The sequence below is a fragment of the Idiotropiscis lumnitzeri genome, chromosome 2 (assembly GCF_059441095.1).
Source record: "Idiotropiscis lumnitzeri isolate Australia: NSW breed Sydney's pygmy pipehorse chromosome 2, RoL_Ilum_1.0, whole genome shotgun sequence".
NCBI lineage: Eukaryota > Metazoa > Chordata > Actinopteri > Syngnathiformes > Syngnathidae > Idiotropiscis > Idiotropiscis lumnitzeri.
In genome coordinates this window covers 2,814,839-2,830,147 of record NC_142392.1, presented here as the reverse complement: position 1 = coordinate 2,830,147, position 15,309 = coordinate 2,814,839, and the positions used below count along the sequence as shown (strand labels likewise).

Sequence of the window (15,309 nt, the reverse complement as noted above, 5' to 3'; positions counted from 1 at the left end):
ATTGTATCAAATTGTGTCTTGTTATAGAAGCGGAACTTTAGGCAAGCGCAAAGTTTCCGGTCGCGGGGGTTTTTATTTCGCTGACGGACCCGGAAGTGTTGTTAGGTTATCTCGGTAAGTTTAGAACTTTTACTCGTCTCTTTTCAATATTCGTTATGATCCACACGTTTTCTTCCAATTTAGGAAATAGCTAACTTTAATATGAAGACCAAACAAACGCGGTCAATTATGAACATTTTGAAGCTTGTTTTCAATCTGTTAATTCAATGGCGCGAGACCACAGTACATGTGATGGGGAATGAAAGCCCAATGTGCTATGGACCACCAAAAGATGACCCGCTTTTTTTTGGGGGGGGGGGCGAAAAGAAACTCGTCACTCAAACATTAACATGTTGCACTTTTTTTTTAATTTTTGCAGGGTTTTGCGTGTACATCACCTTTGTGAACCATCGAGAACATGTTGAGAAGAGCTTCAACACAGGTGAGACCGCAAACCTAAATGTTAACAAAATATGATATATGTATATTTTAAAGGAATGTTAAACTATCTCAGACTTTTCAAGTTGGAGCGTTGCTTGTTTTGCTTAACAGGGTGTCCAATGTGTAATATGTGTATACATTGTAAATGATAACAAATTAATAAACAAAACTGTATAAAGTTACAAAATTAGGATTTATGTATGTTGATGTGCTTTTGCAGGTGTTAAGGCAGCTGGTAAGAAACAGCACCACTGACGCCAGCCTCATCCTAGAGAGATGTGAGTGGATGTCATCCATTGGCTTCTTAACGCAACCTGATTTGTAAAGCAATTTAAAAATAACCGTATCTGCACCCAAAGTGCTGTACATAAAGTAAAATTCAGACTTAAAAAATACACTGGACTCCCAAATAACAGGGATTTCTTTCTATAAGCACTTGTAGCACCCCTTAGTCTACTGTTTCTTGTTTCCGTGGCAGCAATAAATCGCGTCCAGCTGCTGGGCCGAGTGGGCCAGGAGCCCGTGATGAGACAAGTGGAGGGCCGCAACCCCGTCACCATCTTCTCCATGGCTACCAATGAAATGTGGCGCTCCGGGGAGGGCGAGACCAGCCCATCGGGTAACCAGTGCCACTCTTGAAGTCATGCAGGACTAGAGCCCTCACAAACTCACTTCTAAATGGCCAGCGAATCATAAATATAACGAAAGCAGTCAATCTTAGAATTGTAACCTGTCCTTGAAACTCTGCCCTCTTGTGGCTGCAAATCTAGTATCTCACCTATAGATGGTGCTGCTGTCATACAACCTCACTTGGAATCTCATTTGCATGCAACGTAAACATTAAAAACGTCATGAATATAGTTTTCCAACTGTATATGTTAGTTTGAGTTATATTCCATGCTGCTTCACTCATTCCAACCGTGTTTTCTACATAATTTATAAGACATAAAAAATGTCAAAATGTCATAAAATATTGTGATTTGTAATATTAAGCTATCATCTGCTCTCAGTGGTCCCTTTATAGCAGAGTTGTTGGATTTGATAATATAGAGCCACTAGTAAAATAGTAAAAATCTGGTGTTTTTTCTGTAAATTATGAATTCCTAGTTTTATTTTTGTCCGCCAGGTGACATCAGCCAAAAGACAACATGGCACCGCGTGTCAGTCTTCAAACCCGGATTGAGGGACGTGGCCTACCAATACATCAAGAAAGGGTATGAACTTCTTAGCGACAACAAAGCAAAAATTTGACCACTCCATTTACGCCCCAAATTGCACCTCGTAGGGCCAGGATTATTGTGGAGGGGAAGCTGGATTATGGAGAGTACGTGGACAAGAACCAAGTGCGACGCCAGGCCACAACCATCATTGCAGGTTTGTAAAACCGACAAAAGCAAATCACGCTTGCCCGCACACTAAACTAAAAAAATTGACATCTTGTTTTCTCAGATAACATCATCTTCCTGAGCGACAATGTTCGCGACAGAACATGAAGGCCTTTCCAGTTCACTTTTTCTTTTTTTTTTTTGGGTGGTTGTTTTTTCTTTACGTTCTTGAGTTTGTCCCAAAAAGGACGCGGATGCCAGTTTTCACCTGAAACAATTTGAATCCATGCTAAAGGCGTGTTGGACTGTGGTGCATCCTCCTGGTGGGAAAAGTCATCTAGTCACATCTCCTATGTGAATCATGCAACTCTTGTATTGACTTTGCAGTGTAGTTTGTGTACAAAACGTCACAGGGATGCTGTCCCCACCTCAAAGTTGCCGGATAAAACAAGGTGTCCTTGGTACATGTTAGGAAAATGACAATTAATCCATCCTGCTTGGTTAAAAGTGATTTGGAGTTGGCTTAAAGCCACCCGTTATTGAAACTTCTGAAAAAAAACACACCATTTTCTGTGTTTCGTTCTCAGTCATTTGCAAGTTTTCACTCTCTGGTGTGCAGCTGCTTGTGTGTTGCATTTCCTTCCTATTAAATTTGCTGCTTTCACTATTTGCCACGAAAGACATTTAAATGAATTAACAGTTTATGACCTCATTTCGCAATGTCAACCACATTCTCAAACAAAGTAAAGTAGCCAAGTGTCAAAGTCGAAACTTGAAATCCAGCATGTGTTTTGTCTATTTTCATTTATCAACTATAAAGATTTGTTTGGAAAACTTTCGCTACTAGGGGCGGGTCACTGTGGCTGGGATTCTTGGCCTTAGCTGATTGGACGAGGTGAAATTCAAAGTCGCTTCTCATGGGATGGAACAGTTTTCAGTCAAAGTATAAACGACCACCGGATTGGATGGCCACTGCGCACGCGTAGTCGCTAGCAATATCGGAGGTGGAACAAATAAAAGACCACATTTAATTGTCCGATTAAATCGCAATATTTCTTTTGCATGTAATTGATTTTAATCCGGGTTGGTTTCGTTTTCTCGTTAGTGACAGAGCTCACAACAAATGTTTCGTTGCTGCTAAACAAGCCGATTAAGAAGCTAAGCTTTTACTTTGAAATCTACCACCGGAAATGTCACAACATTTGGAATGGACAACAGATGAAACTCACAAAATACCGTTCAAATTTATTATTTAGTTCAACCGAACGTTATATAAATTATGTGCCATCGAATGCATAATGACATTTTAAACGGCTACTTTTGCCGCTGTGTGCTCGATATGATTTCACTGTGTGGCCTGTGACTCCACCTCCGCATTCCAGGTCGTCTGGTCGCTGAGGAAGAGGAGGAGAGCGAAGGAAGGCGAGAGAAAAGCAGCTGCTCAGTGTCTGCGGATGTTGAGGTGAAGTGGAGATGATAAACAAACACTTGGACGTTCGTTCTTGATTAAGTCACGCACATTCACAGTCCAGCCCGTCGCGTCGACTTCCTTCCCCACCAAGAAAGTTTCTGCGAACTTTAGCAAACTTTTTGTTGTCGGAGGAGGAGGCCCCCGGGACGGCGTCATGGAGATCCTGGACTCCAGTGAAAGCTTCCTGCACTGGGACCGCAACCTCAGCGAGCTGTCCGAGGCCGGAGACATGGACTGCGCTCTCTACACAAACGTAAGTCACGCACACAACAACTTAGCACCTCCATCTGTTATATTTTTCCTTAAAAAAAAAGTTATCCGTGCAGTGTACTGTCAGTGTGTGTGCCCTGCTCTCCCTTCATAAATTGAGCCTTGCGGTCCAGGATACCCCCCCACACCCCCCCCGTCCTTTTAAATGTTTGTGCACAGTGCATATAAATATCAAGAATAGTCATCCCCAAATAATTTTAAGCACGTTATTGATCGAAAAAACACACTCAATTGACTGAGGATTACGTACACATGCACAATCTAACACAAAGGGATCTTTGTAATCATGATAATGCTCATTTTGAGTGGCATTCATTAATAATGTTTATGTATTGTACTGACAGCTGTTTGTAGTATTTTCAATACCTTGACAGTACAAACTGCAAGAAGAATAATAATTATTGTTAAATGAATGGCACACAAAATGAGTATCATAGCCGTTAAAAGACAGAAATGAGAATGTATGGGCCGTTTTATGACTTTATTGCTAGAATGTGCAAAAAAAAAAAGTACATTAAAAATAGAGGCTTTCACTAAGTTGTTAAAAGTAGATCATTACAAAGTCACAAATATGAATTCCTGTTAAAAGACCAAGTGTTGTGCATCTGGGCAAAAGAAAAGGCATCTTGAGGACTTTCCAAAATGGCCTTTTGGCTTTCCTACTGTTACGTAACTTGCGAGCACGTTCCGAGGAGTAACTTTGGATCATCTGCGGCAAGATGGGAATGCAGCTTGCAGAACCCGCAAACGTTCACGCTGTTCATTTTGGCAAGCGTTCACAGGTCCGGACTCGCGTGCTGAAGTACAATTGAAGACCAATCCCTGAGGCTCGACTCACGTTGTGATGCGACATTCCCGCGACAAATTAGAAATTCAGACTTAATTCATGTTTAGGGAAGACACTTTGTTACCTTTTTCTTATTCCTCCCAAACATATGTAAGTTCATATGTGGAGGGTCATATTTGGGAATCATTGAGAGAGAGCACACAACGGTCCACAAACTATTCACCTCTTGTGATTTTATGCAGAATTACGAGTTGTATGGCCCACAGGCCGTACATTGCACACCCATGAACGCCAACATAGCATGCGTGTATGCGCATGAATGTAAAATAGACTGTAGTGTTCACAAACAGACTGGCTTGCTTGTTCCCCTCGGCTGATCCCCGCCGATTCCTCCTCCTCCTCCTCCTCCCCGTCAACCAATAATGCCCCCCCACCCCCAATAAACCACCGCCTTCCTTTACAGCTTGCGCTTTCACTCAGATTCTGCGTTGACACCTGATTCCCCTCAAAAGAATGCAAAGCCGGTGGTGTGTGCGTCATTCGTCCGACGCCTGAGTGTGACACACATCATAATTCTCGATCAGGTTCATCTGGTTAAATGCGCGTGTAATGACAGTAACTAGTTGGCCTCCATTGTTAGCGCCCAGTGTCTAATCGCTGTAAATAGAATGTCAAAATCTGGCCTCCCGCTAAATTTTGCGCTGTGTGGGCCAAAAGTAGTTGTATTCTTTTTCATTTGTTGTTGTTATAACATGAAGAATGACAAATTATGAGTCAAGAACAAGAAAAGGAGCGATGCAGAAAAGTGATCTTAAGCGAAGGGAGGAAAGATGGACACAAAATGAGAAGAATGTCTCAGATAGGAAAGCAAGGACGGCAGAAGTAAGGTCGGAGCGAAGGAAAAAGAAAATAGAAAGGTGGAAGGAAGGCATGAAAGGTAGGTTGCGGTGAAGACCAGAAGGATGCACAGATGCATAAATTAAAAGCAGGTCTAAAGGAAGGTAGACGGGATGAAGGCAGGATGGCGAGTGGAACTGAGGGGAATGAAAGGCCAGAAAGGAAGGAACAAAACTAGTTTGAAGGAAGGAAAATGGGATGTAAAATCAAAAGCATGTCTGCGGGAGGAAAGCAAGAAAGGCAAAAGGGAAGGACTGAGGTCAGAGAAAATGTCACAAAGGAAGGATGAAGGATTAGAAATTGAAGGTCTTAAGTGGAAGGAAGGCGGGAAAATAGGTTGAAGTGAAGGAAGTATGGACGCAAGGATGCATGAATTCAAATTGAAGGAAGAAAGTGAACGATGCCAGCAAAAAAAAAAACGTTAATGTCATAAAGTGAATAATTTGTCGACTTTTGTCCCACCCTGTCGTGTGTCACAATTTCCCCACCATTACAACCACTTGTTGACATGACGAAATCCGTCATTTTAACCACCCGACACCTTCATTTGCATAACATTCAAATGTTTTCCTGCTCCCATATTTATATTTATTGTGCGTCATAATGCGTCGCTGACTTCTTTGATCACCGTCGCGCGCAATGTTTTGTCTTGAGGGTGGAGAAACTGCTCTGGCAACATCCACAAACATCCTTCAACCCGCTCGAGCAAAACGTCGCATTAGCTCACATTTTCAACCTTTAATTAATGGCGTCGATGCTAAGCTAAGATGCTAATTCCGGCATGTGTGTGGAAGTGATTGAAACTTGCACTCAGTGCACTGCAGTAGTGAGGAGGAGGCGGCTGCGCACATGCGGCGGGCCTTTCCAAGAATGTGTCCCCTTACGTAACCTTGGGCTGATAGACTGTAATGTCATGCTCTGCTATTCACCATATTAGCGTACACACACACGCCACTGCAGGCGTGTGTGTGTGTGTGAGCAAACAGGCAGCGGCAGAGTAAACAAGCGTTAAAAGCGAGGTGCCTGTTCTCCGGCGGGCTAGGGCATCCTGCTCTCCTCTGGCCTCCAGCCATCCGGCCAGTAGACACGTGAGAATCCGCATGTCACTTCAACATAGTTCCTCGCCACCAAGATGGCGCCCGAGCTTCTTGACTTTGTCAGTTAGCGACATAAAAGTTTGGCTAATTAACTCATTCAATACCATCGATGGCTAAATACGTCAAAATCCATTTTGGTAGTGAATGAATTTTAATCAGTTTTCAGAATTTTATTCATGCCAAATATCAGAATCAGCCTCAATAGATCGATAGCAGTCGAGCCGCATTTGCTACCTCCCAACGAAATCCATATTTGCTGTTTTGAGCAGAACTTTTTTGCACTGGATGGAAGCCGGCCACTTGGCCGCCGGGCCTCCACATGGCGTCCACATGTACGGTTGCGTCTGGATTTTTCAGTCTGATGCAAGCGTTCTCCTCCATCCCCCCCTTGCTCTCCCGACTGAGAAAGTGGGCGGCGGCTTTCACCGAGTGGAACGGCAAGGTGGTAATCATCCGCTTTTCAGGGCATGATTACGACGACGGGATGCCCGCAGGAGCCGTCGTTCTTCTGAGGGAAGGCTAAATTTAAATGTGGCTTTTGTGTCTCTGGGGTGAGGCGCGTCGGCCCACACTCCTCCCAAAATGGAGTTGAAACGCAACAGACTGCAATTGAACTTCTTTCTTAAGCCTTAACCCTTATATCAAATCTCAGATTTCTTTTGATCGATGCAGTTGTTGCGTAATTTGTGTGGTGTCAATTTGCAAATTAGGAGAGTCATTTCGTTTGTAGTTTAGCGGAGACATCAAAGTGTCTCATTAAAAAAAAAAAAAAAGACGCCAGGTACCCACATGGCGCCTGCGTCCTTTTATAGGCGTCATGCGCCCTACTTCCTGTCTCTTGCTTGTGTGCATGTACCCTCACAGCCAGTTGTGCCCCCCCCCCTTTTTTTTTTTTTGTGGGAACGTCAGCAAAGCAACCGTCTTGTGCTTCATTAGCGTCTTTTAAGTCCGTCCTCCAGTTGCTAGGCAGACTCGGCCGTCAAGGATTCAAATGAGCGACGAGTCGGGACGAGTTGGTGGACGTGTTTTGTCTTGGCCGCAGGTTTTGGCTGACCTACATTTTAGGAAACAAATTAACAGATTAAACGCGAGGATTAAGCATTGATTTTTTTTTTTTAACTTGGTTTAAAAAAAGAAATAAAAAAAGGACAATAGAACAGAATGTGACCCCTTTAATTTTATTTCATATAAATAAATATGTATTAAATTGTGAAATGTAGGAAAATGGATCTGTGAGGATAAGTGATTGAAAATGGAAGGATGGAAGAAGGTTTATGCAAACCTACTCATAAAAAAAAAAAAAAAAGCCTTTGTCCATTTTAGGTACTTTCTCAAAAGTGGGTCGTGCGTCTGAGTGTGTGTTATCCCTAATGCTAACACACACACACACAAATGACTCACAGTGGAAGGAGCATGTCATGACGGACAGGTCGCCGTGACGACGCGGAAAAAGCTAAACGTGTGTGCTGCCTGACCCACTAGCGCACACAAATAAATGAGCTCCACATCCATTTTCGCGACCACTTCGCCTTTTCCGTCGCAAGCTGCACCAACATGATTTTATCAACAATAAAAAAGATAATCAGTTGTTATCTTCAAATGTCCTCGCTATCAGCGTTCTTTTTTTTTCTGAACTATACAGCAGGCAAATTGTGAAGGTTTTTTTTTTTTTTTTTTCCTCTGTGGTGAAGTCATCCATGAACGTCTGGAGGTTGTTTGGGTTTGAAGGGGGGTTGCCTTCACTCGCGTGTGTGTGAGAAGAATCGGGAAGGCCTCGGGATGAAGAGGGTGGGTGGAAGATTTAAAATCCAGACATATTTTCCATTTGTCAGCTGCTGACTTTTGACTGAGCGACTCGTCAACACACACACACGAATCCGAAAATTCTCACATGGACGTTTGACCGCGGCCCAGATACGGCGTGAGTCACATTTGTGACCTTTTCGCAAACGCATCCAGTGGCGTCATCCCGGCCGGTCAAACGCGTTGATTAATGAGGTGAATGCACATGAAGACGAGTCAGCCGTTCGTGGAGATGCTCCTCCTCCCTCGCTCCACGATTAGATTTCATTCGCTTCCTGGCTGCATTATCGGCACGCTAACCGTAACGCTATCTTCAGCGGTGTGACTTTATCGCGTTTAAGTTATGACCGTGTGATGATTATCACCACCTTTACTCACAAGCACGTGCAAATAAAAGCAGGAAAATGTATGCTGCCGTGGTTAGCTATCAAGCTAACATTTTTTTGTTTTTTAATTTCATTTTATTTGTTTAACTTCTTTTCTGGTGTTAGTTGAGCTCGCATTGCAGTGTGTCACAGCAGGAAGAAATCATCCACACGTGCCCAAAATAATCAAACGTGTTTAAACAGCTTGTACGCACTGTTGACATACCGGGTACTGCCTGCTACTTTTGGCCAACGCTAATGACGCTAACGCCGGCGCGGAAAGCGGCCAGCTGTCAAGTAAAGGAGTTCGGATGGTAAAAGGACAAACAAATGCTGACTCGTGAGTTTTATCTTGACATGAACCCCTGCGGCGTGTTTGTCCTCTTGTGTTCATGTCATCACAGAGAGGTCGCAGTCCTCGGGCTAAAGTGCACGCGTGCGATCATATGAATAAACACACACACACACACGTTAATTTGCAATGAGTGGTTTATTATTAAATGCATTTTTTTTTTAATTACAAAACAAATTGTTTTTTAGCAGGATTAGGGTTTGAAAGTCTTTTTTTTTTTAAATATATGAATTTCCGCCTTTCATGCTTTCTTCAGATGTTGCATCACCAAACTGTTCTGCTTTTTTGGCCCTTGCTCGCGGCATCTGGACATTTAAACGTTTACACACACACACACACACACTCGCGTGCACGCGCGCTAGTGTGCGAGGGACTTGATTGAAGACTTGAGGGCAGCATTCCTTCCCAGCCTTCCCCCCAGGGACCCTCGATTATCTCTGCATGCATGGACCCTCACAGCTGGCGGGGGCTTTTATTGCGCCAGCTTAATTGCACCTTTTCACTCTCGCTGCTTTTTGAGGCCTTGAGAAAAATTGGTTGCAAATGTTGTCAAGTTTGACAAATCTATTTTTGAAGTCAAATAAAATGAGAACGCAGAGAGGTTTGTTTGTATTTCTTGGTGGCTCGCTCTCTGGCATGCGGTCAGTCATGCATTTTTGAAGCTAACCCCACCGTTCTCGGTAATTAATAATTAAACATCCGCCTAACTGTCAGGCTAGCTAATGAATGCTAATTATAATTGTAGGTGACGATTAAGTGAAACACAGCTAATCGCAGAGGATGGAGACCTGCCCCCGCCAGAGAAATTCAGCAAGTTATTGACAACCCACATGAAATAATTTGTCATTGCCTATAGAGTCCACAAGGGGGCACCAAAACAACACAATGGGTCCATTTTCAAGCAAAAAGTGGAGGATAGGTTCCCCAACAAAAACATCACTTCGGTTCAGTTGTGAGGGTCGCCAGGTGGTCTGGTGAAGTTTGCGCTTGACTAACTTTTGTCTGCTTCTGTTTACTACCCTGTTGACTCACAATTTTTTTTTTTGGGAGCTCTCTATCCTTCTCCGTAGTTGAATGACTGGCTAACTATCAGCGACTTACAGGTAAAAATAATGCCAGGTAGCTATCTATCCAACTAACAATCATTCTTGTGAGCTGTTTTTCTGGCTAAGCGGGATGCTAATAATAATGCTTAGGTTGAGCCTGAGGGTTTTTTTTTTATTCTTACATTTTTTGTTGAGAGAGTTAAAAAGCCTCTTTGTCGGCCCTCCATCGGAATTTACTTAACGGATTCCTGCCTCTGACTTTTGCCATTCAGTGGAGGGGAGGGGACGCATAAGGGGGTGTCGGGTTACAGTCGGACCAAAACGACACGCCTGTGTGAGCTGCCAGTACAAAGGGGGTTCTGTTTGTGTGTGTGTGTGTGGTGGTCGCTCCACTGCCCTTCATGGCACACACATGCATGAAAATGACAGTGAGCGTGTGTGTATTTGTGTGTTTTGTGGTTCAAATAGTGGGACCGCTCCCATTTCCTGTTCTTTAACAAAGCGGTTATTTTTACATTCTTAAAGCTCCAAAGTTACACACATTGCGTTGTTCTTCCCGAGCTAAGCGACGGAAAACTACCCATTAGAGACGATACTGTTCTGAAGGCAACACAAACAGACACACTGGATGAGTGTGTAAATATTTGTCTCCCCTTTGAAATGAAATCACGTTAGGGTGTTAGCATCCCAGCTGGTGGACCGTTCATGGCAGCACACTGAGAGCAACACACAAAAAAATTGAACGAAGCAGGCGCTTTCGCCCCCTAGTGGCCACGTGATCACATCAACACAATTTTCATTTGCCATGCAGCACTTCTCCGAGCTTCTGGACGACCTCTCCCACGACGCTCTGCTGGGACAACTGCTGAGTGACCCCTTCCTGTCGGGGGTGCGCGGCGGCGCCGGAGGCATGGGAGACGACGAGGAAGGTGAAGAGTGCAGCGACCTGTGCTCGTCGTCGTCGCCGCCTCCGCACATAGCCGCCGAGCACAGCTACTCGCTCTGCGGCGACAGTAGGCCGCAGTCGCCGCTTTCACACCTGACCGGGGAGCGCGGCAGCGATGCAGGTGATCAAACCCAGAATTCACTTCCGGATTAAATGATTGATTGACAAAGAGGCCTACAAAAATAATTTTCCGTGTAGAATACACGCATCATACGGTGTCTGTGGTTTTGCCGCAGAATCCGAAGGCGACTCGTCTGAGTGGCCCATGGAGCAAGATGACGGAATGGAGGGTCTCCTATGCGACGCCGCGTCCCTCTTGCCCGCCCTGGCCCTCGCCCTGGGGTCCGCCGAGGAGCCCCAAGTCCCGGAGAACCCCGTTGCCGCCGCCAGCCCTGCTCATGCCCCCGTCAGCAGCCGCAGCCACGACAAAATCATCAAAGTCAAGGAGGAGAAGATCTTCCCCCAGATTAAACTGGAACCGCACGAAGTGGATCAGTTTCTCAATCTGTCCCCCAAAGGTTCGAGCTTCACTGCACTTCCTCGCGTCGTTAATTTGCAAGGCCTCCTCCTTAAACTGCTCTTCCCGTCTCAGGTCTGGAGGCCCTACAGATGCCCCCCACCCCACCCAGCTCGCACAGCAGCGACTCGGAGGGCAGCCAGAGCCCCGTGCACGCCCCTCCGGGCCTGTCCCGCCCCACCTCACCCAGCAGCCCCGCGCCGCCGCAGCCCGGTCTCAAGGCGTCCCCACGCGGGAACTCCTCCTCGTCCTCGCTGTCCAACTCGCCCTTGCTCACCGCCGCCCACGTGAGGAGCAGACGTCGGCGCAAGTGTGCCAAAAACAATGGTCGGTATTCATTTGGCTGTTTGCGGGTTTGTGTGTGTAGAAACTTCAAGGATCAGGACCACTGATGCTGACGGAAGAAGAGCGCCGCACGCTGGTGGCTGAAGGCTACCCGGTTCCCACCAAGCTGCCGCTCACAAAAGCCGAAGAGAAAGCGCTCAAGAAGATCCGCAGGAAAATCAAAAATAAGGTCCGGCGAATGGAAATATGTTGGTATGACTGGCAGGCGAGAGTCTTGAAAGTAAAAATCTGACTTTTTTTTTTTACCTGTCAGATTTCTGCTCAGGAGAGTCGCAGGAAGAAGAAGGAGTACATGGACACCTTGGAGAAGAAGTGAGTCCAAATATTCTATTGTGTGTTTCACGGCTGACTTTTTGAACTGTCACATACAGATGCATCTAAATAAAAAAAGTCAATATTGGGTTTGCCGAAGACTACCCCTGTCGTCTTTGGGCAGGAGGGGGGGTGGTTCCCTGAAAGGCACATGTAAAAAATAAGCAACAAATGAAACAAAAATTCCCCCTGGAAAAATACATTTGTATTCAGCATAACATTTGTAAATTTTTTTTTTAAACAGTTAAAAAGTAAAATAAACTTTTGAATGGTGACTCACTTGCAGTACTACCTCTGTCCACAGGGTGGAGACATGCTCCAATGAAAACAACGACCTGAGAAGGAAAGTGGACACACTGGAGTGCACTAACAAGTAAGACCACATCCAGACGAAATTATTTCTTCTATTTATATTGTTGCCATCAATAAATAAATTTGATGCAATAGATGTTCCTGGATTCAGTAACTTGACCTTTAAATGGCACTGCCTCCCGTAGCATGCGATAGTTTGGTTCCAAAACAGTACAAAAAGTGATCGATTTACAAGCTCTATATTTTTTTTTATTAAACTTTAATAAAGAACAAATGATTATTTGAGTTCATTTTATTATTCTACTTTTCACTGCACAAAAACTATTCAGGTCTATGCTGCAGCAGCTGCAGGCCCTGCAGGCTTTGCTGTCCGGAAAGGTGTCCAAGTCATGCCGTGTGGTGGGCACGCAGACGTCATCCTGCCTAATGGTACGAGTGTGCGCACGCCCGTCACCGTGACTTATTGATTCTTTATTGGCCTGCTAACGTTTGGCTGTTAAGCGGCGAAGCGCTCATCAGGGCGGGCAATTCTTTTTCTCCCTCTCAGGTGGTGGTGTTGTGTTTCACTCTCTTTTTGGGAAGTTTCTACCCGGCCGGCCTCACCTCCAACTCCGGCGCAGCCGGCGGCGTGTTGGCCTCCGAGCAGCTGGCGGTGAAAGAGTCGTACGCCACCAGAGGTATGCAGAATATCTGATGTCACATGCCGCCCCAAGGGCGACCTCACTACGTAAATGAATTTCATTTGTGTGTGTGTGTGTGTGTTCAAATAGTCAAATCCAGAAGTCTGTTGTCCACCTTCGAGGACGAGCCGCCGCACCTGCTTGGCCTGGGTGGCGAGTACCCCGATCAATGGGAGGACGCCGACGCCGCCGTGGTCATGGCGGCTTGGTGGCGTTCGGGCGAGCAGCAAAAAATCGCAGCCATGGCGGAAGAGACCAGCCGGGCGGAGATGCACCCGCCGTTCAGGAGTCAAATCAACTTAACCAGCACGTCAAACAGCATGCACAGGTAAAACGGAACCTCCAATTTAGTCAAAAAGAATCCATACACGACAATCGTTTCATATCTCCCCCCTTATTTAAAATAATACCAACATGACATAGTTTGAAATGATTCATTTATTCCACTATGACTGTTTAAAAGCTTCACTTTATGACAATGTTTCTCAAATAGTTGTAACCCTCAAAATAGCGCCATCATGACAACATCAAAAGGTAGTTGGCCTAAGTGTAAATAAAAAAACAAGACAGCATTTTTTTCTTGCTACTGTAACGTCACGCACAGTTTTAACATGACAATGTGCTAAAATGTAGGAGAATACGCAAATAAATTCATTCAACTGAATTGGTTGACTGAACACAAATGACTCATAAGTTACAGTTAAAAATAAAAAGTTTGAAAACAAACAATCCTTAAGATAATTCAAAATGCAGGGAACTGTGCTTCATAAATTGTACCGTACTGGACAGAAAGAAAATTTAAACCACTCTTCGTGAGTTTGAACATTTAATTCAGATTCTATTGCCTACCACTAGAGGGAGCCCAAGTTTCACCAATGATACTGGTTCCACGCTTGCGGAATCTCAAAATCATTGCTTAATTGTAAATTAGGTTTAATAACCACGTGGAAATTTATTGCTTTGCGTGTAATTTACGTTTCAAATCATTTCATCTACATTGTACAGGCCTCTGGAGCAGTGGGCGAAAAGCATCGAGTTGGAGCGAAGTGTCAACAAGACCTACTGAGGGTCTCATCGCCCCTTCCCCCCTCGCCCCTCCCCAAAACCTTCCCCAGGTTCAGTGTCCTTGAACAAAGCTCCCAATTCCCACTGTTGAGTCGGCTCCTCCTGTCCGGAAGTAAAAGTGCACTGAATAGTTGTGTGAGACTTGTTTGAGTTCATCAGTTTGGTCGTCCCGGCAAATTCCCTTTCATGATGAATAATGCCACGTTTGGTGGACAAAAGAGGACAGGACACCACCTATCATATTTATACATTTCCTTTTTTTTTTCTCCTCTAAAAATTATTGCTCTCTTTTAATATTTTGTTTTTATTCCATTCCAGAGCTGTTTTTGTCCATTTTTGATACTTGTCTCTCTTTTTTTTTTGTATTGGTTCAACGTTTATATATTGTTTATATCATTTCCTAATGTGCCTTATTGCATTTCCTGTTCTGGTTTGTGGAGTCAGAGATGCAGAATATTTGTAAATGTTAAATGTTATGCGACGAGTCCAGAAAAGGGATGCGGGATGTTTATTGTTAGCGTTTGTTAGCTTGGCACGATGAAGACAGCGAGCAGATGGCTGTTTCAAAACAATTTATTGAGTTACCAAATGTGGTACCTTGTCGCCTCACGCTATGCTAAGTTAAGCTAACTACAACGTGTTTCTTTCTATTTTTTTCTTGAAAACGACAAAAGAAAGTGCACGAGAAAACTAAAATCTCAACTTCAGGATGCCTTTTGAGATGACTGTGCCTTTTTTTTTCTTGTTCTTATTGCCTTGCAGACTTTCCCGCGCAATCTTGCAGCATTTGCCAAACAGAAAGAAACCAAAAAAAAACAAAACTATTTTAGTATCTGTTTTTGTAAATATGACTTGTCAATAGGTGACAAATGCCTCATCGTGTACCGTTTGGTCACGGCCAATCACCAGTTAACCGGTTTTAGGAACTTTATTGTTGCAACTTTAAAGATGTCAAAAAAGAGAGAGATGGGCAGGAAAGCGATGAACTCATCGTGACTGAATCGAGCAGCCAGTGGAGAGTGTTCTCCCTCATGTTTATTTTTCAGTTGTTGTTGTTTTGCTTGCATAATAAAGTATTTTCCTTAGTAAAAGCATCATTCTGTGTCTTGTGATGTATTTTTGCTGCTAAGTGAAGCGGGCTTTGGGGCGGGATTTTCTAAAATAATTGATGCCATGAAGTGACCCCAAAAAGGACGCTTAAATGCCGAATGGCAGACTTTGTGTGTTTTTGACCAAGCT

At 44.3% G+C, this 15,309-nt stretch overlaps 2 protein-coding genes across 2 annotated transcripts; both read left to right on the top strand.

Moving 5' to 3' along the window:
- The first annotated feature begins 27 nt into the window (after nt 1-27).
- ssbp1 (single-stranded DNA binding protein 1) lies at nt 28-2,583 on the top strand. The gene is made up of 7 exons (XM_088289086.1): nt 28-114; nt 419-481; nt 701-758; nt 959-1,099; nt 1,607-1,694; nt 1,766-1,854; nt 1,930-2,583. Exons 2-7 carry the CDS (start codon nt 458-460, stop codon nt 1,971-1,973), a joined length of 444 nt encoding a protein of 147 aa, XP_088145212.1. The 5' UTR covers nt 28-114; nt 419-457; the 3' UTR covers nt 1,974-2,583.
- A 274-nt stretch (nt 2,584-2,857) lies between these two features.
- creb3l2 (cAMP responsive element binding protein 3-like 2) lies at nt 2,858-15,164 on the top strand. The gene is made up of 11 exons (XM_088289077.1): nt 2,858-3,529; nt 10,705-10,960; nt 11,076-11,357; nt 11,432-11,643; nt 11,724-11,870; nt 11,955-12,013; nt 12,318-12,386; nt 12,655-12,754; nt 12,873-13,002; nt 13,096-13,333; nt 14,011-15,164. The coding sequence occupies exons 1-11, from the start codon at nt 3,431-3,433 to the stop codon at nt 14,069-14,071; spliced, it is 1,653 nt and encodes a 550-aa protein (XP_088145203.1). The 5' UTR covers nt 2,858-3,430; the 3' UTR covers nt 14,072-15,164.
- Nucleotides 15,165-15,309: the final 145 nt, after the last annotated feature.

Bases quoted from the DNA above. Each gene is read 5' to 3' on its own strand.
- creb3l2 (XM_088289077.1), top strand. From the start codon at position 3,431: ATGGAGATCCTGGACTCCAGTGAAAGCTTCCTGCACTGGGACCGCAAC. The intron at 10,961-11,075 runs GTGATCAAACCC...GTTTTGCCGCAG, and splicing joins GGAGCGCGGCAGCGATGCAG to AATCCGAAGGCGACTCGTCT. The intron at 11,644-11,723 runs GTGAGGAGCAGA...TTGTGTGTGTAG, and splicing joins CCTTGCTCACCGCCGCCCAC to AAACTTCAAGGATCAGGACC.
- ssbp1 (XM_088289086.1), top strand. From the start codon at position 458: ATGTTGAGAAGAGCTTCAACACAG. The intron at 759-958 runs GTGAGTGGATGT...TTTCCGTGGCAG, and splicing joins CAGCCTCATCCTAGAGAGAT to CAATAAATCGCGTCCAGCTG. The intron at 1,855-1,929 runs GTTTGTAAAACC...TTGTTTTCTCAG, and splicing joins GGCCACAACCATCATTGCAG to ATAACATCATCTTCCTGAGC.